The sequence below is a fragment of the Corythoichthys intestinalis genome, chromosome 12, assembly GCF_030265065.1.
Source record: "Corythoichthys intestinalis isolate RoL2023-P3 chromosome 12, ASM3026506v1, whole genome shotgun sequence".
Taxonomy (NCBI): domain Eukaryota; kingdom Metazoa; phylum Chordata; class Actinopteri; order Syngnathiformes; family Syngnathidae; genus Corythoichthys; species Corythoichthys intestinalis.
Genome location: NC_080406.1, coordinates 28,583,086 through 28,603,416, shown reverse-complemented (window position 1 = coordinate 28,603,416; position 20,331 = coordinate 28,583,086). Strand labels below are relative to the sequence as shown.

The 20,331-nt window shown below is 40.1% G+C and overlaps 2 protein-coding genes across 5 annotated transcripts in view; both read left to right on the top strand.

Annotated features, from left to right (window-relative positions):
- Window positions 1-5,675, top strand: part of traf3ip1 (TNF receptor-associated factor 3 interacting protein 1) — a 43,591-nt gene extending 37,916 nt beyond the window's left edge. For all 4 annotated transcript variants that reach the window (XM_057852963.1, XM_057852965.1, XM_057852964.1 and 1 more), the window contains one exon: window positions 60-5,675. In XM_057852963.1, coding sequence (XP_057708946.1) covers window positions 60-228 — 169 coding nt within the window. In that variant the 3' untranslated portion in view covers window positions 229-5,675. The remainder of the gene's footprint in view (window positions 1-59) is intronic.
- Window positions 5,676-10,933: 5,258 nt separating this feature from the next.
- Window positions 10,934-18,000, top strand: asb1 (ankyrin repeat and SOCS box containing 1). Its single transcript, XM_057851477.1, has 5 exons — window positions 10,934-11,173; window positions 11,345-11,483; window positions 14,445-14,747; window positions 14,850-15,232; window positions 17,516-18,000. The coding sequence occupies exons 1-5, from the start codon at window positions 11,077-11,079 to the stop codon at window positions 17,644-17,646; spliced, it is 1,053 nt and encodes a 350-aa protein (XP_057707460.1). The 5' UTR covers window positions 10,934-11,076; the 3' UTR covers window positions 17,647-18,000.
- Window positions 18,001-20,331: the final 2,331 nt, after the last annotated feature.

Genomic DNA, 20,331 nt, shown 5'->3' with positions numbered 1-20,331 from the left:
GGATTGCTCCCTTGTGACTGAATTTCACATATTCAATTAATTGTTTCCTGCTTATGCAGAGCGACAGAATGGGCGTTAGAACCCCTTAAGGCAGAACTTCATGAACTAGACCAAAAGATCAAAGATTACCAGGACATCATTTGTACAAAGAGGTCTAACATACTGAGAAATGAAGAGAAGATTCAGAAGAAGCTGACTGGAATCATATCCTCCTCTTCCTCGAACTGAAGTGCGAAATCTACCCCTGTCATTTGGAAAATATTGAAAAAAACTTGTTCGCGCTTGAAATGCATAGCAAATCTCTATTCTATAGCGAATAGTTGAAAATACAAAACAGATTCCAAAAAAGTAAGGCGATTATACAAATTGTGGATAAAAACCTAATACAATGATGTGGGGGTGCCAGATTTCCAAATTAAATCAACATATTTTTCCCTTATAATTATATATTTTCTCAGCTAAAACTTTTGATGTCATTGATGTTCTATTTTGAATAAAATATTGAAACATCCTTCATCCACATCATTGCATTGTTTTAATTCACAATTAAGTGTTGCATCTCAACTTTTTGTGAATCTGTCTTGTATTTTTGATCAAAACATTTCACATTAAAAAAAGGGTGATAATTAGTAAATTAGGTGCTAGCTAACAGGTATCTTGTATATTAACAACATTGCAGGTACTAAGTCATCTCTTTGCCATACCACAATATAGAGCCTACCCACCGACGTCATAAAACCACGTGCTCGCTGTATGGTTCCGCCCACTTGTCCGTCATTTTGTCTCTGTATTAGCATTGGTTTCAATTGATCGAGGAATTTAAAATGCATTTCATGGAAGACCCGGTGCTTTCTGATGCCGTAAACTCACTGGATGTGTTGCATAAAAGGCGTTATGTGGAAAAGCTTCGTTCTATACAGTCGCCAGATCCGTATTTGATGCCTAAATCGATGATTTTTGACCGGCTGCCTTCGCCGTCTCTGCCTGACCCTGATATTTACAACTATCTTGTCCACACAAAATCAGCCTATTCTCACGAAAGTTTGAAAAACTTTAAGAGCTTGGAGGCTTATAAATGCTACGTTGCTGGTTGGGTGAAACAGGTTCTCGTACACGAAAATTCGGCAGGAATCTTGTGCTCGGAAGGTGAGTTACGAAATTTTCAATTCAAAATCTTTTGTTCTTGCTAACATCCACTGTCAAGTCTAATGTATTTCATGTCATTTGTCAATGGAGCTAGGGCTTTTAATGTTTATATGGTTTAGCGATAGCACTCTCACGACATACATACGTGTATGTTGTCGGCGATTAGCCTAGCAATGATCTTAATTGTGGTTATTTGTCAGCTCCGTAGACGAGGCCAGTTTCTTTCACTTGGTACCAGCTAAATATTATTCAAAAAATAACGATGGTGGAAGAAAGGTAAGTCACAAACATCTTGAATTTGAAACTATGTCGTACTACGTCGTATGTTGTCGGCGATTAGCCTCGCAATGATCTTAATTGTGGTTATTTGTCAGCCCAAAACCCCCTAAGTATATCTTAAATGCATCTTACCGGATATAAAATGACCACTACATAGTCTGTGGTGATTTTTTGGTGCCCAGTTTTCACGTCGAATTGCAGCCGTCCATTTCGCTCTCCTCTTTGGATCCCTCGGAATACGGTAAAACTTCAAGTCTCTCCTTCCATCTTCTCTGTTAGTGCAACCAACAGCCACACACGCCTTCACCATTTTGATTATTAATGTTAAGGAGCAGAAAAACACGCCGTAAATAGGAGAAATGTACGTAGCCGTAACAGGTTAACACTATGTTTTGACGGACAAGTGGGCGGTACCATTCAGGAGAGCGGAGCTGTGACGTCACGTGGGTAGGGTCTATAGCACACTTACCCAACCACTATAGAACAGCAACACAATGATGACCGTTATATAAACACTGTTTATTGGTCGAATTTTTCATTTTGCGGGGAACTTTTGACCCGGCAACCCTGATATCCCAGTACTCCAAAATTAGCAATAATGAATGCTTTCTTCCATTTTTAAGATTATTTGCCAGTATTGAGATCTTTTCTAAAAGTACACTACGCATAATTGGATCCTGCTAACAAAAAGGTAACTCCTCGACCTCCTTGCTGTAATACTGGATGTTTATCGATCTCTTTATTATTCAAGTTGCAGAGCTGGCCGGTGTATAACACTAAATGGCCTCCCTTCTATCTAATAATATGGTAAAAGATCATTTTCGTCTTCTATTCCAAATATTGTATCATCTCACACGCTTTTTTCCAGCAATATTTCAATTTTTTATGTCGTGTTTGTTTTCGGGTCCACTTTTCAGGCACAGCTGCACTTTGATGTGTGTAAATAGTGAAGTTAGTGTTTATTATATTTTTTTAATAACACTGTCAGAGTCTATAAACTTATACATTACGAGTAAATGTGCTTTTAGGCAAAGTTAAATACTATCATGGCAAACTTATTAGTTGAAGTAGATTGGTACTCAACCAATTAAAATGAGATCTTTGAGGGGAAAAAAATATTCTACTGTATTTGACATACCTGTATATTTTATATACTAGTATTGCTCAAATGTATTACAGTGATCCAACGTTTATCGTGGTTAATGAGGACACGCGCGATAATCAAAAATCCATGAAGTAGAGACGGAGCTTATTTCCTTTTTTTTGTGTGTCTGTGTTCAATTCATTCAGCTTTAGCATTGGAAAGATACATATGACATGTTTTTGCTTTTTTTTTCTCCAAGGTAGAATTAAAAAAAAAAAAAAAAACATGTTACTGTCCCATCAAATTATTTTTAAACAAGAATAACGTAACAAAAATGCTTGTCTTTATTGGATGCTTCATTGAGTGAGTCCACTCAAATCCGCTCACTTACACGCAGTGAGTCGCCGCAGCCCACTACCGCTAGTATTTAACAAGGTCAATGAGCTCATACATTCGGCGCCTTTCAAGGTAGGCGCTCTCAAGCTTCTCTGGCAAGATCAAAGCTTCAGAGCTGTCACTCATCATTAACTTTAACAAGCAGCTGCTTGGTGAGCAAGGAAAGCAGCAGAAGGGAGAGGTGAGAGGCTGTACGTGATCGGATCAGGACAGCTCTATAGACCCTACTCACCAACGTCACAGAATGACGTGTCGCTGTATCCGGCCGCCATATTGTCCGTCTCTGTTTAGCCCTATTCTCAATGGTTTCAATTAGTCGTTCAGTTTATAGAGCAATTCATGGAAGCCCCGGTGCTTTCAGACGCTGTAAACTCATTGGATGCGTTGCATAAAAGGCGTTATGTGGAAAAGCTTCAGTCTATCCATTCGCCAGATCCATATTTGATGCCTAAATCGATATTTTTCGACCCGCTGTCTTCGCCCTCTCTGCCTGACATCTGCTACCCTGTTATCTACAACTATCTTGTCCACACAAAATCAGCCTATTCTCACGAAAGTTTGAAAAACTTTAAGAGCAGCACTCTAAGCAACATTACCCTGTGTGATTTCTAAAATGGCGACAATCAAAAAAAAAAAAGTTGACAGCGATGGCCGACGCTTCAAGGATAGGTGGATATTGGACTATTTCTTCAATAAAACACACAACAACTGTGTCTGCCTCATTTGCAAAGAGACAGTCGCTGTTTTCAAAGAGTTCGATGTGACGCAATATTACTAAACAAGACACGCTGACATGTACGACAACATTACAGGGAAAATACGCAGCGAGAAATTATAGCAACTTGAAGCTAGTTTATTTTTTCACAGCAGCAGTATTTCGCAAGAGTTCGAGTGTCGAAAGAGAAAGCCACAAAGACGAGACTGTTGAAATTATGAATTTAAAAAAATAATAAAACAAATGTGACACACAGAAGGGCTTGCTAAAATTTGTTTAGATATATTGTTCTATGTAAATCAGCCAAGGTAGCCACCCGCATTTTTACCACACCAAATCTGGCCCCCTTTGCAAAAGGTTTGGACACACCTGTTTAACTGATGATCCGTAGACGAGGCCAGCTTCTTTCACTTGGTACCAGCTAAATATTATTCAAAATGTAATGGTGGTGGAAGAAAGAAGCATCTTGAATTTGAAACTGTATGTTGTCGGCGATTAGCCTCGCAATGATTTTAATTGTGGTTGTCAGCCCAAAACCTTCTAAATATATATTAAATGCATCTTACCAGATATAAAATGACTACTACATAATCCATGGTAATCGTTTGGAGCCCAGTTTTCTCGTTGAATTGCAGCAGTCCATCTCCTCTCCAGGTCTCTCGGAATAAGGTAGAACTTCAAGTCTCTCCGTCTATCTTCTCTGTTATTGCAACCAACCGCCACACACGCCTTCACCATTTTGATTATTAATGTTAACGAGCAGAAAAACACGTCATAATAGGAGGAATTTAAGTAGCGGTAATGCTAAAATCCGACGAGTAGACGGACAACATGGCACGGAGGCGTGGTTGTGACGTCATGTGAGTAGGGTCTATAAGATACTGTAAGATGTATAAGATCTGCGATGGACTGAGGGCGCGAAGTTTGAAGCACTGGCGAGGGATCACTGTACACTACATTTTTAGTCCTATGAAGTCTACTGTTGTGAGTGTACGTGTGAATGGTCAGTTGCCATGCAATTATCAGGCGACTGGTTAAGCCCCTACCTACCCCTACCTAGGTAAACTGGGATAGCCTTCAAGTTTGCAGTTAAATTTTAAAATCATGTACTCATGGAATTGTAAACATGGCCAAAAAAATTAATCTAGTTTTTATTTTTATTCATATATCTGATCTAAACCACATTTTCATATTGTTTAACACAATAGTAATTGCAAAATAGAAAACATCTGAGCTCACTTTTAAATGTTTTGTCAAAAGTTATATTTACTTGGGTAGTACAAACAATAATAAGGAAGTGTCTTGGTGCCACACCAGAATAAAACAAATAAAAAGTCAGTTTCTTGTTTATGACGACAGTGATACAGGTGATTGGGTGGATCGTCCTTTGATTGAGGGTTCAAATCCGGCTGCCGCTTGTATGCATTGTCATCATGTTCTTGAGCAAGGCACTTCATCCTAGTGGCTTCCAGTGATGTATGAATAAATGCATGCTTGAATGTGAACACACGTAAAGTCCTTTGTGACGCCTATCTGACATGTGTTGTTATATAAGAATGCTACAGATTTCCTGTTTTAATGTGGTTTTACATTTTTGACATGAGTTTGTTTTTATGTGATAGGTTTTACGTCTGCATTTAGCAAAATAAAACGAAGGCATTCCGTCTGCTTCAGATCACTGTCATATCTACTGAAGGTACTGTGTTTGTCTTGTTTTGTGTCTAATGAATTATTGTTACTTGCTATGTAACTACGCTGCTCATCTGACAGCTGTAACACTGTAAAATATAAAAAATGGGTTGTTTTTTTGTTGTTGTTGTTTTGCTAAATGCAGAAATTAGTTATGCTTCTATGTGAATCTTAGCACATTAAAGTGTTTACCACATCATAAGGTCATAATTAACTTTTTCTGGTGTGGTATCAAGTATTCTTCCATATAATATGTGTATTGTAAAGTAATTATGGACAATGTATATTCTGTACATGTGGAGATTGTATTATAGCTCATATAATTTTGTTTTTTGTAGTGAAGTAAAGCAATAAATGGCTGCCATAAACATACCCTGGACTCGTGATAACATTTCAGCTCTTGAAGCACTTCACTCAAACATTGTTTCTTACATTTTTCAGTAAGACATAAAGCAGCTGCTACCGCACACTAAACATACTGAAATGCCTCTTTAACTACTTTTTAAATCCTAGTGCGCTTCACCAGAGGCACCTGCTCTCAGCCTCGTGTTAAACAGATGGTATGGAAAACACCATTGAGCAGCTCAGTGGAAGACCATCAACTTGAAGCTCTTCTAATAGCCCCCCTCCAAAAGCTGATTTGACCTTTGAGATTCACAATGGTTGAGGTAGCTAATGAGCGACTCCACCTTTCAGTGCATCTGGCCTACAGTAAAGCAGCCCCATTAATCTGTTAAGCTTTTATCTTGACCTTGACTTGGGTCTCTAACACAAGCCTTACTTTGTCTAAAAGTAATAGAGGAAAGCACCTTCATTGGTTTGGGTTGCTGCAGAATGAACTCTTGCTGCAGTGTGATTGATAGGGTTAAACCTGCTTACTTATTACAGGGGTGGCCAAACCTTTTCCTCTGAGGGCCGAAAAATCAAATGATGCAAGGGCCAATCTGAAGTTCTTTAATTTGTAATACGAGATAGAAGTCAAATAAAATAGATTGGGTTTCGGGTTTTTAAAATGTGTGTTTATTTTTCTTTTTAACCCCTTCAGACCTGCATTTTTTCTGGTGGGCAAAAAAAAATTCACTGATTTTTGCTCCCCTCAAACACCAAAACAAACCGATTTTTGGTAGGGGATGTTTCATGCTCTTATTGGTTATTTTTAATGTCAATGTATTTTAAATGAGAAATGAGCACTTTACCTCATGATTTGATTTTGAAGGGTAAAGTTTCATCCAGTCATCTCCCAAAAGTGGAAATAGCTACTAAATTCAGTGTATTTGTTGATTTAGAGACGCGAAAGCGTCATGTCCTTCAGCAGCATGCTTACGTCTGAAGGGGTAAGTATTAAGTCGCTGGCTGCCATTGAGAGGATAATTAGATTGGACGTCTATTGCCATCAATGGCAGTGAAACAATCACTCAATGCCAACCTTCTCAGATAAAATTGTTTTGATGTCTATATCTGTCAATGGCAGTGACTAAGACAACAAAATACTCTAGAGATATAAGGATATTGCATTATACGTTATATTTATACTGAAATTTTGCAGAACAAAAAAAAAATGTCCCCCCGTTCCCTGTGGAACAGAAGGCAGTGATTATCTGCTTCCATTTGGTCCGATCCTGTGCAACAGGTCGTGCCCTCGCCCTATGTTAAATTCCCAATCTTCAATTTAGAGGTCACACTATTAAGTCATGTTGTCTTTGGTTTCCATTACTTCCTCTTTCCAGATGGAGTCTATCACAAGGCTACTTTGGGAATTTAATCCTGGTCCATTCGGAGGACATATCAGAGCCATCTGAGCTGGCGATGTTTTATTTCCAGTACCATGTTGCTGCAGTTGGCCTTGTTATACAGGTCCTCATTTGAAGTCTCATCTAGTCAAAATATTTGGCAAATCTTCTGAGGACATCAACTGTGTTACAGAAACCATGGTGTGTGGTTTTGACACCTGAGCCAATGAAGTGGCACTATTTAAGTGAGTATGTTGTCCCCGGCCTCAGGACCATAGGGGCCCCTGAATGACCCTTAATTTATTTTACTTTAGATTCACATATTTTTTATTTAAATCATTCTCTGATTAAATATTATGTTCTACTCGGTATATACTTAACTTTAACATATTAAATATTTCAAATATATATATATTTTTTTGCAAAACTCCCAAGACACCCCCTCTGTCTTAGTAGAGAATGGTTTGACCCCGCTTTGGCGCACTCAAGGCTACATTATGTACGTGCCCTGAAGCGGGAAATTAAAATCTGTCATTGTTATAAACTCTAAACATGGCGAGTCGTCATAAATAGGGTGCACAGAAATTAAAATAAAAAAGAAGAACAGCTGAAGATCATAGAGGTGAACGAGAAAAAATGATGATTTTAAAACGGGGACAAGAAGCCAGAGGATTAGGGCTAGAGTTGGCTGTGGACGGTGATGTCGGTAAGTGAACAACAGCCGCTAACACTGAACGTTTACATTCACGATCACCGTGACCAAAGCCTGATTCGAGTCTGTCACCAGCCGCTTGTAGCCTATTGAAATGCGGTATGACAAGACATGCTGCTCGCGTCGAGGCGAGGAGAGAGAAGGTGATGGGAGATCAGGGATATATGTTAGTCCGTGGGAAGCAGGTGCGCGAGGCTGAACAGACTGATCCAGCTATGCATTTTCTTGTATTTCTTTGCCAGTGACTTTAGCTGGAGGCGAGTGAGCCTTCAGTAAAATGAAAATAATAAAAAACTACCTGCGCTCCACCATATCACAGGACAGGTTTAACAATCTAGCCATGCTCTCCATCGAGCGTGAGCTCGCTCAAAAACTGGATTTCACTGATGTTATAAATGACTTTGCTGTCAAAAAATCTAGGCGCATCACTGTTTGAGGGCTTGATAAACCCAGGGATGTGGAGGGGGCAGGGACAGGATGTTTAGTAATACTGTTTTGTTGCTTAGCAGGCAGGCGTAGCACTCTCAGCTGTATTGTACTGTAGCCTATATGGGACAATAGATGGAAATTGTTTATTGTGTCACATCACATTACGGTCTGTTAAATTTTACTGTCCATCTAAAATTAAATAATTTGAAAATCTACACTCATTGCTTGCAAAGCGTTAAAAGTACAAGTGTTGCTGTCGTGAGAAGTCGGTGGCAGGGGTGGGGGGCCCTATAATGGTCTCTTGTTGCCGGGCCCCTGCAAGTCTGTTGACAGCCCTAGGTCTATCTAGTATTAAAGAGGAGAAATGCAACTGAATGTATAGGCTGATTTAAAATTCTTGTTCTTGTGTATTCAATGATATTTTCATAATTAGCTACAGGCCAGTAAAGACTGGGCAGTGGGACGCTGTTGGCCGCGGGCCATAATTTTGATATTAACATCCTCATGGATGTGTAATTTAAATGTCACTCAAAAACTTAATGATGATTTTTTTTCTGTTATTTCAATAACTCTGGAATAAAGGGCGTAGGTTTGGTCTTAATATTACGGTAGTAGGGACGATATAACAGCATAACCTGCATGTACACTTTTTGCTGGGGAGGGACATTAGTAAGACCAAACATATTTGGTGAATGGTGGTCAGGGCTACATTTCTCACCAATATGAACCTAATTAATTGATAAGCTAAATGATTAATGCAAAATAAATCTGTACTGACCTATACTAACTTTCACACTGCAAATTTATAACATCTTAATCTGATATATTTTTTAAATCTAGTCAAATAATTTTTCTCCATCTTTTTTTTTTTTTTTTTTTTTTTTTTTTTTTTTTTGAGTGTTAAAGGTTAGTTAATAGATTAATGCGTCAGATTCTTCCACTTACTTTAAGTAAATATTACTATTTGTTCGTATTGAGCCCATACATCTAAAAGTTGGTCATCTTTCACCTAAATCAAGGAAACAAAATTAAATGTTTTGAACAATATTCTTGAATTAAAAAATTTCTGACAAACAAGTTTTTCTTTTAAGATAAAATATATGAACTTTTTGCTTAAAATAAGTGTGTTAAGCTTATGTTCAGCTAGCTGTTTTTCTTATTTCAAGAAATCTCAGTGAGTAAAATCGACTTGAAGCACTGTAGCAGTAGCAGAATTAGTGGAGTGTTCCCCACCTCCACAGCATTGAATTCTTTTTACATTACTTACAGTGGCTGCTGCTGGCGGGAAAAAAAGTAAATTTGAGTGTTAAAGGCTAGTTAACAAATTAATGCGTCAGATTCTTCCACTTACATTAAATAAATATTACTATTTCTTCGTACTGAGCCCATAAATCTAAAAGTTGGTCATCTTTCACCTAAATCAAGAAAGAAAAATTAAATGTTTTGAACAATATTCTTGAATTAAAAACATTTGACAAACAAGTTTTTCTTTTAAGATTAAATATACGAACGTTTTGCTTAAAATAAGTCTGTTAAGCTTATTTTCAGCTAGCTGTTTTTCTTATTTAAAGAAATCTCAGTAAAATCGACTTGAAGCAGTGGAGTGTTCCCCACCTCCACAGCATTGAATTCTTTTTACATTACTTACAGTGGCTGCTGCTGGCAGAAAAAAACAACTTTTTGAGTGTTAAAGGCTAATTAACAGATTAATGCATCAGATTTTTCCACTTTATGTAAATATTACTATTTGTCCGTATTGAGCCCATACATTTAAAAGTTGGTCATCTTTCACCTAAATCAAGAAAGAAAGAAAAAACGTTCAAATAATATTTTCAGCAATATTCTTGAATTAAGAACATTTCTGACAAACAAGTGTTTCTTTTAAGATTAAATGTATGAACCTTTTGCTTAAAATAAGTCTGTGAAGCACTGTAGCAGTAGCAAAATTAGTGGAGTGTTCCCCACCTCCACAACATTGACGTCTTTTTACATTACTTACAGTGGTTGTTGCTGGCGGGAAAAAAAACTTCTAATATCCCTCTTCTTTGTAGGGGGCAGGGGAGGCGGCATGTTGTATTTCCGTCTGGCTGTGAATGGGTGTGTGTGTGGGTGTGTGTGTGTGTGTGGGGGGGGGGTTAAGTCATCAGTCAATCAAACGTGCGTTTCAGGGGAAAAATGGACTGGCACATTCAACAAGTGAAAAGAGGTCAGTGTAAGTGAACATAATGAAAGTACTGTAATTCATTTAATAATGGTAGGATCAATTCTATCCCTACAACATATAGGAAGACAATCTAAATGACCTATATAACTGAAGTCATTATATAATGCAAATAAGGTTGCTTAAAATTTGGTGGGGATAATTTGAGCATCCTGAAAAGATGGTAGTGTTATGACCCTAACGTCCCTATGCAAACCTAAGCCCTTGTCTGGAATGTTCCTGTAACTCATGTTAACTTGTTGGCTGATACTAACGTCCACTGGCTGCTGTCCCAGTTCAAATGGATTGGAGCCAGTGAATTAAAACCACTATTTTTGATCACGTGATGGTGATGGTAATTAAAAAAATGTCAATCATCGACCAGGCAAAAAGCGTAAAAACATTAATTATTGTAGTGAACATGTGTATGAACAATATTCATAATGCATAATATAAAATAATCGGGTGTAAAACACGTCTGTAACTCCCAAATGTCGTAAATTGAGGACCATTCGTCGTTCTGTGTCTATTTTAGCGTCCTGTCCCTTTAAAACCAGCTCATCTCTATCCGGAAGTAACGTTGGGAGCTCATCTGACGCGCGTCCGCATCGTCAACTTTGTTTAGTTTCATACCTCTCGCCTCGTTGCTCGGCTCCCCGTTTTGACCAAAAGACCCATACGCCCGAATCACGAAGCATGGCCGAGGGTCCCGAGGCCGAAGTGGATGAGCCACCTCGATGTCATTTGCCGCCACTCATCACAGTTTCGGATCTGCCCGGTGCTACGGAGGCAGGTAATTTAAGAGAACCGCAGAGGAAGCCCACAAGATGCGTTGAACGTTCATTTAGTCAGTTGGAGTTGGTAATGAGGAGAATAATTGAATTTTAATTCACTCTAATGCTCATGAGTCCTTTTCTTCTTCAGCTGTTGAGCTCACTAAAGTGTTGTGTTTTTTTTTTTCCAGGTCGCAACCTGAAGGAATGGCTTGAGGAACAGTTTTGCGACAAGCCTCTGGAGCAGGACGACATGCGGCTCCACAACGCCGCCTACGTAGGCGATCTGGACACACTAAAGAACCTGCTGGAGGAGGAGGCCTTCCGACAGTAAGCTTGGTTCATCATTGGACAGACTTGAAAATAGTAAAATGCCTACACACCCTATGGGTGTGACGGGTGAGTGTGAAACTCCTCCTGACAGTTATTTGGGGGAAATTGCCTGAATTCCCTCAAGTCAACTAAGGTTAACTGATGGCTAAATTGGCTATTGCTGGCATGAGTGTGACCTATGATTGAATGGTGACCAGTCCCGGGTGTGGCCTACCCAACGTCTCCTACTTAAGCGTTTATGCACGAATTATGACTCCTTTTTATTTATTTATTTTTTTTCTCACTGCCTGCCATTGATGACGCTGGAAGTCCGGTCCGTTTTGACTGGGCCAAATGAACGCCCCCACTATCACTGAAACATGAACATTCACAGCCAGTCTTCCCAGTTTAAATGAAATGGACGTCTATCGCCATCAATGGAATGCAATGAGTTAAATATATATTTTTAAAAAAAATCAATATGCTTGGGGCCGCAACCGGTATGCATTTCTGTTTTTATTCCTTCCAGTTTCATTAAGTTTTTTAAAAATATGTTATTAATTTATGCATGCATTTATAATAATAAAAAATACAACAATTGATTAATACTTAAAATAATATAACAATATTTGCTTTTATTTTTTATTTTTTTTAATGACCAATAATAGTCACAAGTGACAACTTTGGAATAGCTGTCCACTGTCCCTGAAAGGGTTAAAGTCACTAGAGTTATAGACTTGTGTGTCCATACATGTTAACACGAACATGAAAAGTGTGTTAATACGTTTGTTTAGGCCAGTCGTTGGCAACCTTCAATGCCCAAAGAGCCATTTCGACCCAGTTTCGTAAGAGAAGAAAGCACTGGGAGCCGCATGCACATATAGATATTAAAATTGATAACGTCAGCTCGATTGTATATTCTGTGGTGCATATTTGACTGAAGAGAGGAGTAACCTTTTAGTAGGTAGAATAAGTGCTCCCCCTCAATCCCATCACGGTGCTGGGTAATGGCTGCCAGTCGGGGACCTGGCAGCCACAATAATAGGGAGGCAGGTGGATCCCACACTTTTCTCTATGGCGTGGCTCCCGGGGCGTGGCCTCTTCTCTGCCAGGGCTGTTGGCTGCGGGGTGGGTGGGGTGGGGGCTCCAATCCCGCGGTGCTGCTCAGCGCTTTCCTGCTTCCACAATCCCCCCTCTTTTCTGCCTGGGTGCCCTCTGTGCGCCGGCGCGGGTCGTTGGCTGGGTGCCTGTGGGCCGACTGGGTATCTCCTGCTCCTGGGGTGGGGATTCTGCGCTGCCCTGGGCTTGGTGAACCGCTGGGGGTCCCGCGGTGTGCCCTGCCGGCTGGGGGGCTGCGGCAGTGACTCGTGGGCCGGGCGGGGCTTGTCGTGGAGCGTCCCCTGTTTCCGTCGCTGAAGGCCGGTTGATGGGGCACGGATGGCCCGGGGCACCAACCTGGATCGGCTCTCGGGGGTATGACGGTGGCCCCCCCTTCTGGGCTGAGAGAGGGGAGATGGGCTGCGCTGGCTCAACCCCCCCCCCCCCCCCCCCGGATTGGCTGGGGAAGGGCCGCCGTCCTGGGGCGGCTACCGCTGCCATTTTCACATGTCTGCAGGAATATCACATGTCTGATGGGAATTACGCATGACTAGGTGTAATTAGACACACTCAGGTAGTAAAACTCAGTGTCAGGATGAGCAATCAGATTGCATGGAATAGAATACTAGCATACTCAGACTCACAAGGAATTCACACAAACATTGGCTTCTATACCTCACATGGCTGATTTGTGTACACTCCACCCCTTCCAATCACTTATCTTTCTGACCCCCCCCCCCCTTCTTTTTTCCCTTGGTCATCAGGCCCCCCACATGGTGTCAACTGGCTAACGGTAGCACCAACATATTCACAGTTAGTGTAGGCGTTCTATGTATTTCTTGTTGTTGTTTGTACTTCTCTCTCTCTCTTCTTCTTTTCTTCTGTCCCCCCATAAGTCCTTCCTGTTTGCTAATAAACGAGGCATGTTGAGTGATCACAATGGGAGTATGTCATACTCCCAGGTTATACATTAAAACTGTTCAGACCAATCGGACACTCAGATTTCCATTCTTCGTGTCAAGCAGCTGAACGGGACAGGTTAAAAAAAAAAAAACAATAATAATGAATAAATAAATAAAAAGATAAAAGTGTGTTACTACATATGTCCACCATGATTGATTGACGACCAGGCATGGTTGTGCACCAATACTCTCGCCAAAAGTCAACTTAAGTTAACGATACTCTGAATAGCCCATACGTATGACTGTTAAAGGCTTTTTGTCTATATTGACCAACTGACTGGCCACCTGTCACAGGTTGGCCATCTTATGTTAGCTCATGCACTGTAATAGATTCACACCAATTAAAATCTGAATGTCCGCTGTGGATTATATCTTTCAAATGGGAGGGGTGCTCGTGGGTCTGACACCGGTTAACTTTGATTTTAGATCTGGGAAACGTTACCGACACACAACTCCAGCAAGTGGCAGTGATCCACCATTTTAGATACAAGATCACCCTGCCCTGTCATACCTTAAACTTTGCTGTTTTCCCGTTTCCTTTTTTGACACTTAATTTGGTATGCTCAGTGTATAAATAACAATAATCTCGGGATCCCCAATCAGAGCTAGTTATTGTGGCCAGGGAAAGGGAAGTTTGGCGATCCCTGCTGAAACGGCTGCCCCTTGACCTGACTCCGGATAAGCGGTTGTAAGATCGATGGATTTTGAAAAATCCATAAGAATGCTCTAAAATGTCTGGCAGTTTAACTGAAGTATAATGTGAGTGTGAATGTTGTTTTTTTTTTTCATGTATATGTGATAGACTGGCGTGCAGTCATGGGTGTAGCCTGCTATTCTCAATTAGTCAGTCCAGGTTATGAAAATAAATTGTCTATAGACATCAACTTGAGTATAAACCCACTATTTATTACTTTTTCAGGCGCATCAATGAAAAATCAGTGTGGTGTTGCGGCTGCTTACCGTGCACTCCCCTGCGCATCGCGGCCACAACGGGGCACGCCGCCTGCGTGGCTTACCTGATTGCCCAAGGTGCTGAGGTGGACTCTGTGGACGTCAAAGGCCAGACAGCATTGTATGTGGCTGTGGTGAACGGTCACCGCGATTGTGTGCGCGTCCTCCTGGAGGCCGGGGCCGACCCCAATGGGAGCCGTCACCACCGCAGCACGCCGCTCTACCATGCCGCGCGTGTTGGGAGCGTCAACGTGTTGCAAGAACTCATCAGGTTTGCTTGGGGGATGGTCACCGTTGCCTTTATTGTCTTTTTTTTTTCTCCCTTCATTAAACAACATGCCTATTAGAATTTCTAAGTGATGTGATGTTTCAGTTTTAATGCAGATGTGGACATGGACCACTTGCTGCGCCCCCGGCTGCTGTTGAGCGCCCGCACCCTCAACACCTTGGTGGTTTGCCCCCTGTACATCAGCGCCGCCTACCACCACCTCCACTGTTTCCGGGCACTGCTGGAGGCCGGCGCACAGCCCGACTTTAATTACTCTGGGCCTGTTTGCCACGATGCCCTGAGGCGTGGCCTAGCCTCGTGCATGTTGGATGCCGTGTTGAAACATGGATGCGAGGCGGCCTTCGTGCAGCTACTGCTGGACCACGGGGCCCGAACAGAGTACGTGGCCTTTGATGAGTCGCGTCTGGACGATCCTAATCGCAGGAGGGTGGATCCGGAAGCCCTCAGAACTTTCTTGGAAGCCAGGAGTGAGTCAAAACATTGGCTATTATTTCTCAAAATGCAGTTTTTTGCTTAAAAGGAACCTCAGACCTAAAGACTTGTAGGCTCTAATAAGCCACAATTGTTCTCTTTTACTAAAATATCTTATTAGAAACACATAAAATATTGGTATTGATTAAAAAATTTCTAATATTTAGTACATGTTTTGACGGAGGGCGCCATGTTTTATGCGCGCAATGGACGCTAGCGAGAATAGCTGTGCTAGCTAGCAAGCGAAGCTAGTATGACAACTGGCATGATTTTGTCACATTCTGCTGCTGCGCAGATTATTTTGGTACAGAGCTGTGGGATTAGATCCCGACGTCGTACCCGCATCTAATTCCAGCTCATCAGCAGTGTCTTTAAACCGATCCTAGGCAGGTTGCCGAGATATTGACTTGGTTTTCTATGTGGCGCTCCAACACATGCGCACATCAGTTAAAAGCTTTGAGTTCTTACTATTTGTGTTTTTATTAAGTCTTTTATTACCTTTTCATTGCCTCAAAATACTTTTTGCATGTGTTTCCCTCTCATGCATTGTGTTTTCTTGTGGTAGCTTTAAAGCAGATTGTTGATCTTTTGACCACATCAGTCACGTTGCGTATTTAAACCAACCTTATTTGATACTACTATGTTTAAGTATTTTCTTAAGGCATTTTTAGTATGTTCTGCCTGTATGCATCGAAACAAAACAAGCTGAAAGCGCACGGTAGTACTTTGGGTGTCAAATTCGCCTTTTGTAGATGTTTCGCCAGTGTGGCACATTTTGGCAGAACACCGGTTTTTGTCCTACTTTCATCTCGTCTCATCCTGTCTTTCCCGTTCATTTTGCTTTTGCTGCTCGTTTTGTGACATATTGACAGTGCTGTCCTGCTCAGTAATGTTCCTCTCGGGTTCAAATTGAAAGGGCTGAACAGACGGCATGTTTGTGTCGCTGGTTATACTCTGGAAGCTCTGCAGCGTAGTCCAGTAACGTCACCTCACGCCAACATCAATGGCGACCTACTAGTTAAACTAATTTTACAAATTGCCTGAAAACGAAAACATCAAGAGGGGTTTTAATATCAAATTATTTAAACTCATACTAACGTTTATTATTTAAGAACTACAAGTCTTTCAATCTGTGGTTCTCTTTACAAAGTGTACATGATAATCAGTGTTGTTAATAACGGTGTTAGAATATAACAGCGTTACTAACGGCGTTATTGTCTTCAGTAGTGAGTAATCTAAATAATTACTTTCCTCATCTTGGCAACGCCGTTACCGTTACTGAGGCGGGAAAGGCGTGCGTTACTATGTTGGTTGACTGACGCGAGAAAAGTCTGAGAAAGACTGACTCAAGGAGACGAGAGAGCAGAGCAGGAGTGGGGAGAGGCAAGGGAGGGTGACGCCGTTGCAAACGCGATGCTACTATGCTAGGTCGCTCCAATAATACCAAGAGATAATACCTGACTGTAGCCGATAGCCTACAAACTACGCCCACATGATGCTTCGGTAGATATCACATGTATAGAACTAGATCCAAATGACAGACATGGCTGCATTACCAACATGTTTAATAAATAAACAGATGCGTTAGTAAACAGCCGCCATCTTAAAGCAGTAGCCTTCTCAGGAAGGCGCTGTTGTAGAGAACCTTCCTAGCGAACCTAAGTAACTTTTTATCTAAAATGCTCCTAAATCGGCAAACTCATGACTTAAATCTATCTTTAAATGATGAAATAGTTTTAAAACGTACACATGTCAAAAGTAGACAGAAGGGAACTAATGCAATAACAGGAGCAATTTTAACAACTTTTAACGGTTGATTCACAACATTAAATGACTTCCACACATAGCAAAGGTTACTATCTAGTTATGGCAATATCCGCAATACGCCTGTGTCTAGTTAAGTTTAGGGTACAGAATTGGGCTAGGGCCAATTGTCCCAAAAAACCCTTTAAATTTCACATTGTGTGACCTTTTTTTTTTTTTTTTTTTTTTTTTTTTTTGAGAAAAAAAAACCATGAAAATTATCACCAGTGACTTTGCCAAGTAACTAATTACTCTTACATTCAGGTTTACTCTTACATTCAGGTAACTGCGTTACTAACGCAATTACTTTTTGGAAGAAATAATTTGTAACTGTAATTAATTACTTTTTTAAAGTAAGATTAACAACACTGATGATAATACATTAGGGCTAGTTAAATTAAACTAAAATTAATTGGCTGCTAATGAGTTTTAAAAAAAATCACTAATTCTCGACGGCAAAATGACTTTGATTTCAGGATGCCCTCGCAGGTTGACCCACGTGTGTCGCGTGGCCATCCGCAGAGTGATGGGCAAGAAGCGTCTGCACCATATACAGGCACTGCCGCTTCCCGAAGCCATCAAGAACTTCCTGCTTCATCGGAACTGACAAAACAGGAAAATAATGCCTCTGCTGGACACAGTATAACTGACTGCATATTTTTACTGTATGTACTGTCTATTTATTTAGTATGACTCATGGTTGTATGTACATGCTATACAATTGAACTAAACAGCTGTAGTGCAATTATTGTAAGAGGAAATGATATCTGAACAGGGACAGGTGGCTATGAAGATGCTCAATGCAAAGTAAGTACTATGCTAAAAGAACATTTATCCTTAATGATGCACAAAACTGCCTGATACTTGGTGTGTTTACTGAATGGCTGCCGCACAAACATTTCTTTATATATTGCCTTGTATGTATCATTTATTTATATTCAGTAAAACTCTTATAACGTAATCCGATATTCTCTCTAGTGTTTTCATTTTCTAAAATGAAAAATTTTCATTTTAAAATTCAGGTGGCTTTTGTCATCACCAGGATGGGAAGAAATTCTACCCAAGTAAGTTTAATTTCTTGTTTTTGTACTTTTTTAACCCGCATCACCTAATGTGATACATAAATTTTTATCATGAATTTCATTACTTAAAAATATTAAAACAATGTTAAACTTCATCAGCAACACTCGTTGTTGCTTATATCCTTTGTTGACTAGTAATTGCTATTTGCAATTTTGAAATTGAAATGGAATACATGATTTATTAGATACCGTTATTTTCGCCCTATAAGCCACTACTTTTCCCCTCTAATTATGCATTTTACGATTTATATTCCAGTGCGGCTTATTTGTTGATTTATTTGGGTTAATAGGTAACACTTTATTTGACAGCGGCGTCATAAGACCGTCATAATTATAACATGACACGATCATGGACATTAATGAATGCTCATGACAGATGTCATTCAGTGTTATCATGCAAATGATGTCACTAACTCCATTTATGTCCAGCTCGGATCTTTTACATCCATTCAAAAGTGTAATAATTTACCGGAGTACGCTAAATGAAATCTGTTATAAGCGTTCATTAATGCTCATGGCGGTGTCATGTAATAATTGATTGTCTTATGGTGCCACTGTCAAAGTGTTACAAAATACCGTAACTAGCATTTAATGAAACAACTAGAACAGTAACTGAAGAAATAATTCGCACAGAACATACATTTTGATCATTTACATCCGTAGTGCTGCAATGCATACTAGGAGGCATGGTGGACAACAACAGTATTGACAGCAGGAGGTTGACAGTCTCCCCCAAGGGAGCAGTGATGGCCAAATGAAGCTTCTTAAAGCAATGAAGCTTTGCAGCCAATTGGTTCAAAGCTTCAGGGTGGTTCATTTCGTCTGATGACAGTCATATGATGCCGCTGTCAAAGTGTTACTGGTTAATATCTTTTTGGTGTAAATATCCTATAACACAGTGAGGACAGCTGCGGCTTATAGTCCAGTGGGGTTTATCTATGAACAAATGCTGTTTTTGTGTCAAATTTGGTGGGTGGCGGCTTAGTCAAGTGTGCCTTATAGTCCTCTAAAATTACAGTATACATGTTTTTAAAGTCAGAAAATTAACTCAGTGGCTGCCATTAACGTAACTGACGTAGTCCATTACAACTAGGAGTGATCATTCACATAGTTATCACCAGTGTTGTTAATAACGGCGTTACAATATAACGGCGTTACTAACGGCGTTATTTTTTTCAGTAGTGGGTAATCTAATTAATTACTTTTCTCATCTTGGAAACTCCGTTACCGTTACTGAGGACGGAAAAGCATGCGTTACTATGCGTTACTATATTGGTCGAAAAGTCTGAGGGAGACGGACTCACCGAGACGACAGAGCAGAGCAGGAGCGGGGAGGAGGCAAGAAAGTTGTGACGCCGAGCAAACGCGATGCTAGGTAGCTCCAATAATACATGTTGTAGCCGATAGCCGGACAAACTACGCCCGGATGTTATGGTAGATATGGTAGACATGGTAGATATCACATGTACTGTATATAAATATAACTAGATGCAAATTGACAGCCGCCATCTTAAAGCAGTAGGCTTTTTAGGACGGCTCTGTTGTAGAGAACCTTCCTCGCGAACCTAAGTAACTTTTTATCTAAAATACTTCTAAATCGGCAAAATCTTGACTTGAATCTATCTTTAAATGATGAAACAGTTCTAAAACTTTCATATGTCGAAAGTAGAGAGAAGGGAACTAATGCAATAATGGGAGCAATTTTAACAACTTTTAACAGTTGATTCAGGGTAAAGGGTAAATTAGGGTAAAGATTTGGGCTCGGGCCAATTGTACCAAAAACCTCCACAAAAAACTTCACATAGTGTGGCCAATGTTTTTTTTTTTTGTTTTTTTTTTTGAGGGAAAAAAAAAAAAGTATCACCAATTACTTTGCCAAGTAACTGATTACTCTTACATTCAGGTAATTGAGTTAGTAACGCAATTACTTTTTGGGAGAAGTAATTTGTAACTATAATTAATTACTTTTTTTTCAGTAAGATTAACAACACTGGTTATCACGTCTACATTTCAAACAGGAATGAGGCATTTGAACAAATTCCATTTTTATTACCCAATTTTGTACAACCAACCTTATTTATCTGGTCTGGATCAGAAATGATAACTACAAATTTCACATTTAACTTTGAATCACCAAGTGTGAAAATTCAACTTTCTACCACAGAGAACTGTATTCAGTTTGTGTGCTTTGCGGTTATTTTCCCAAGGTC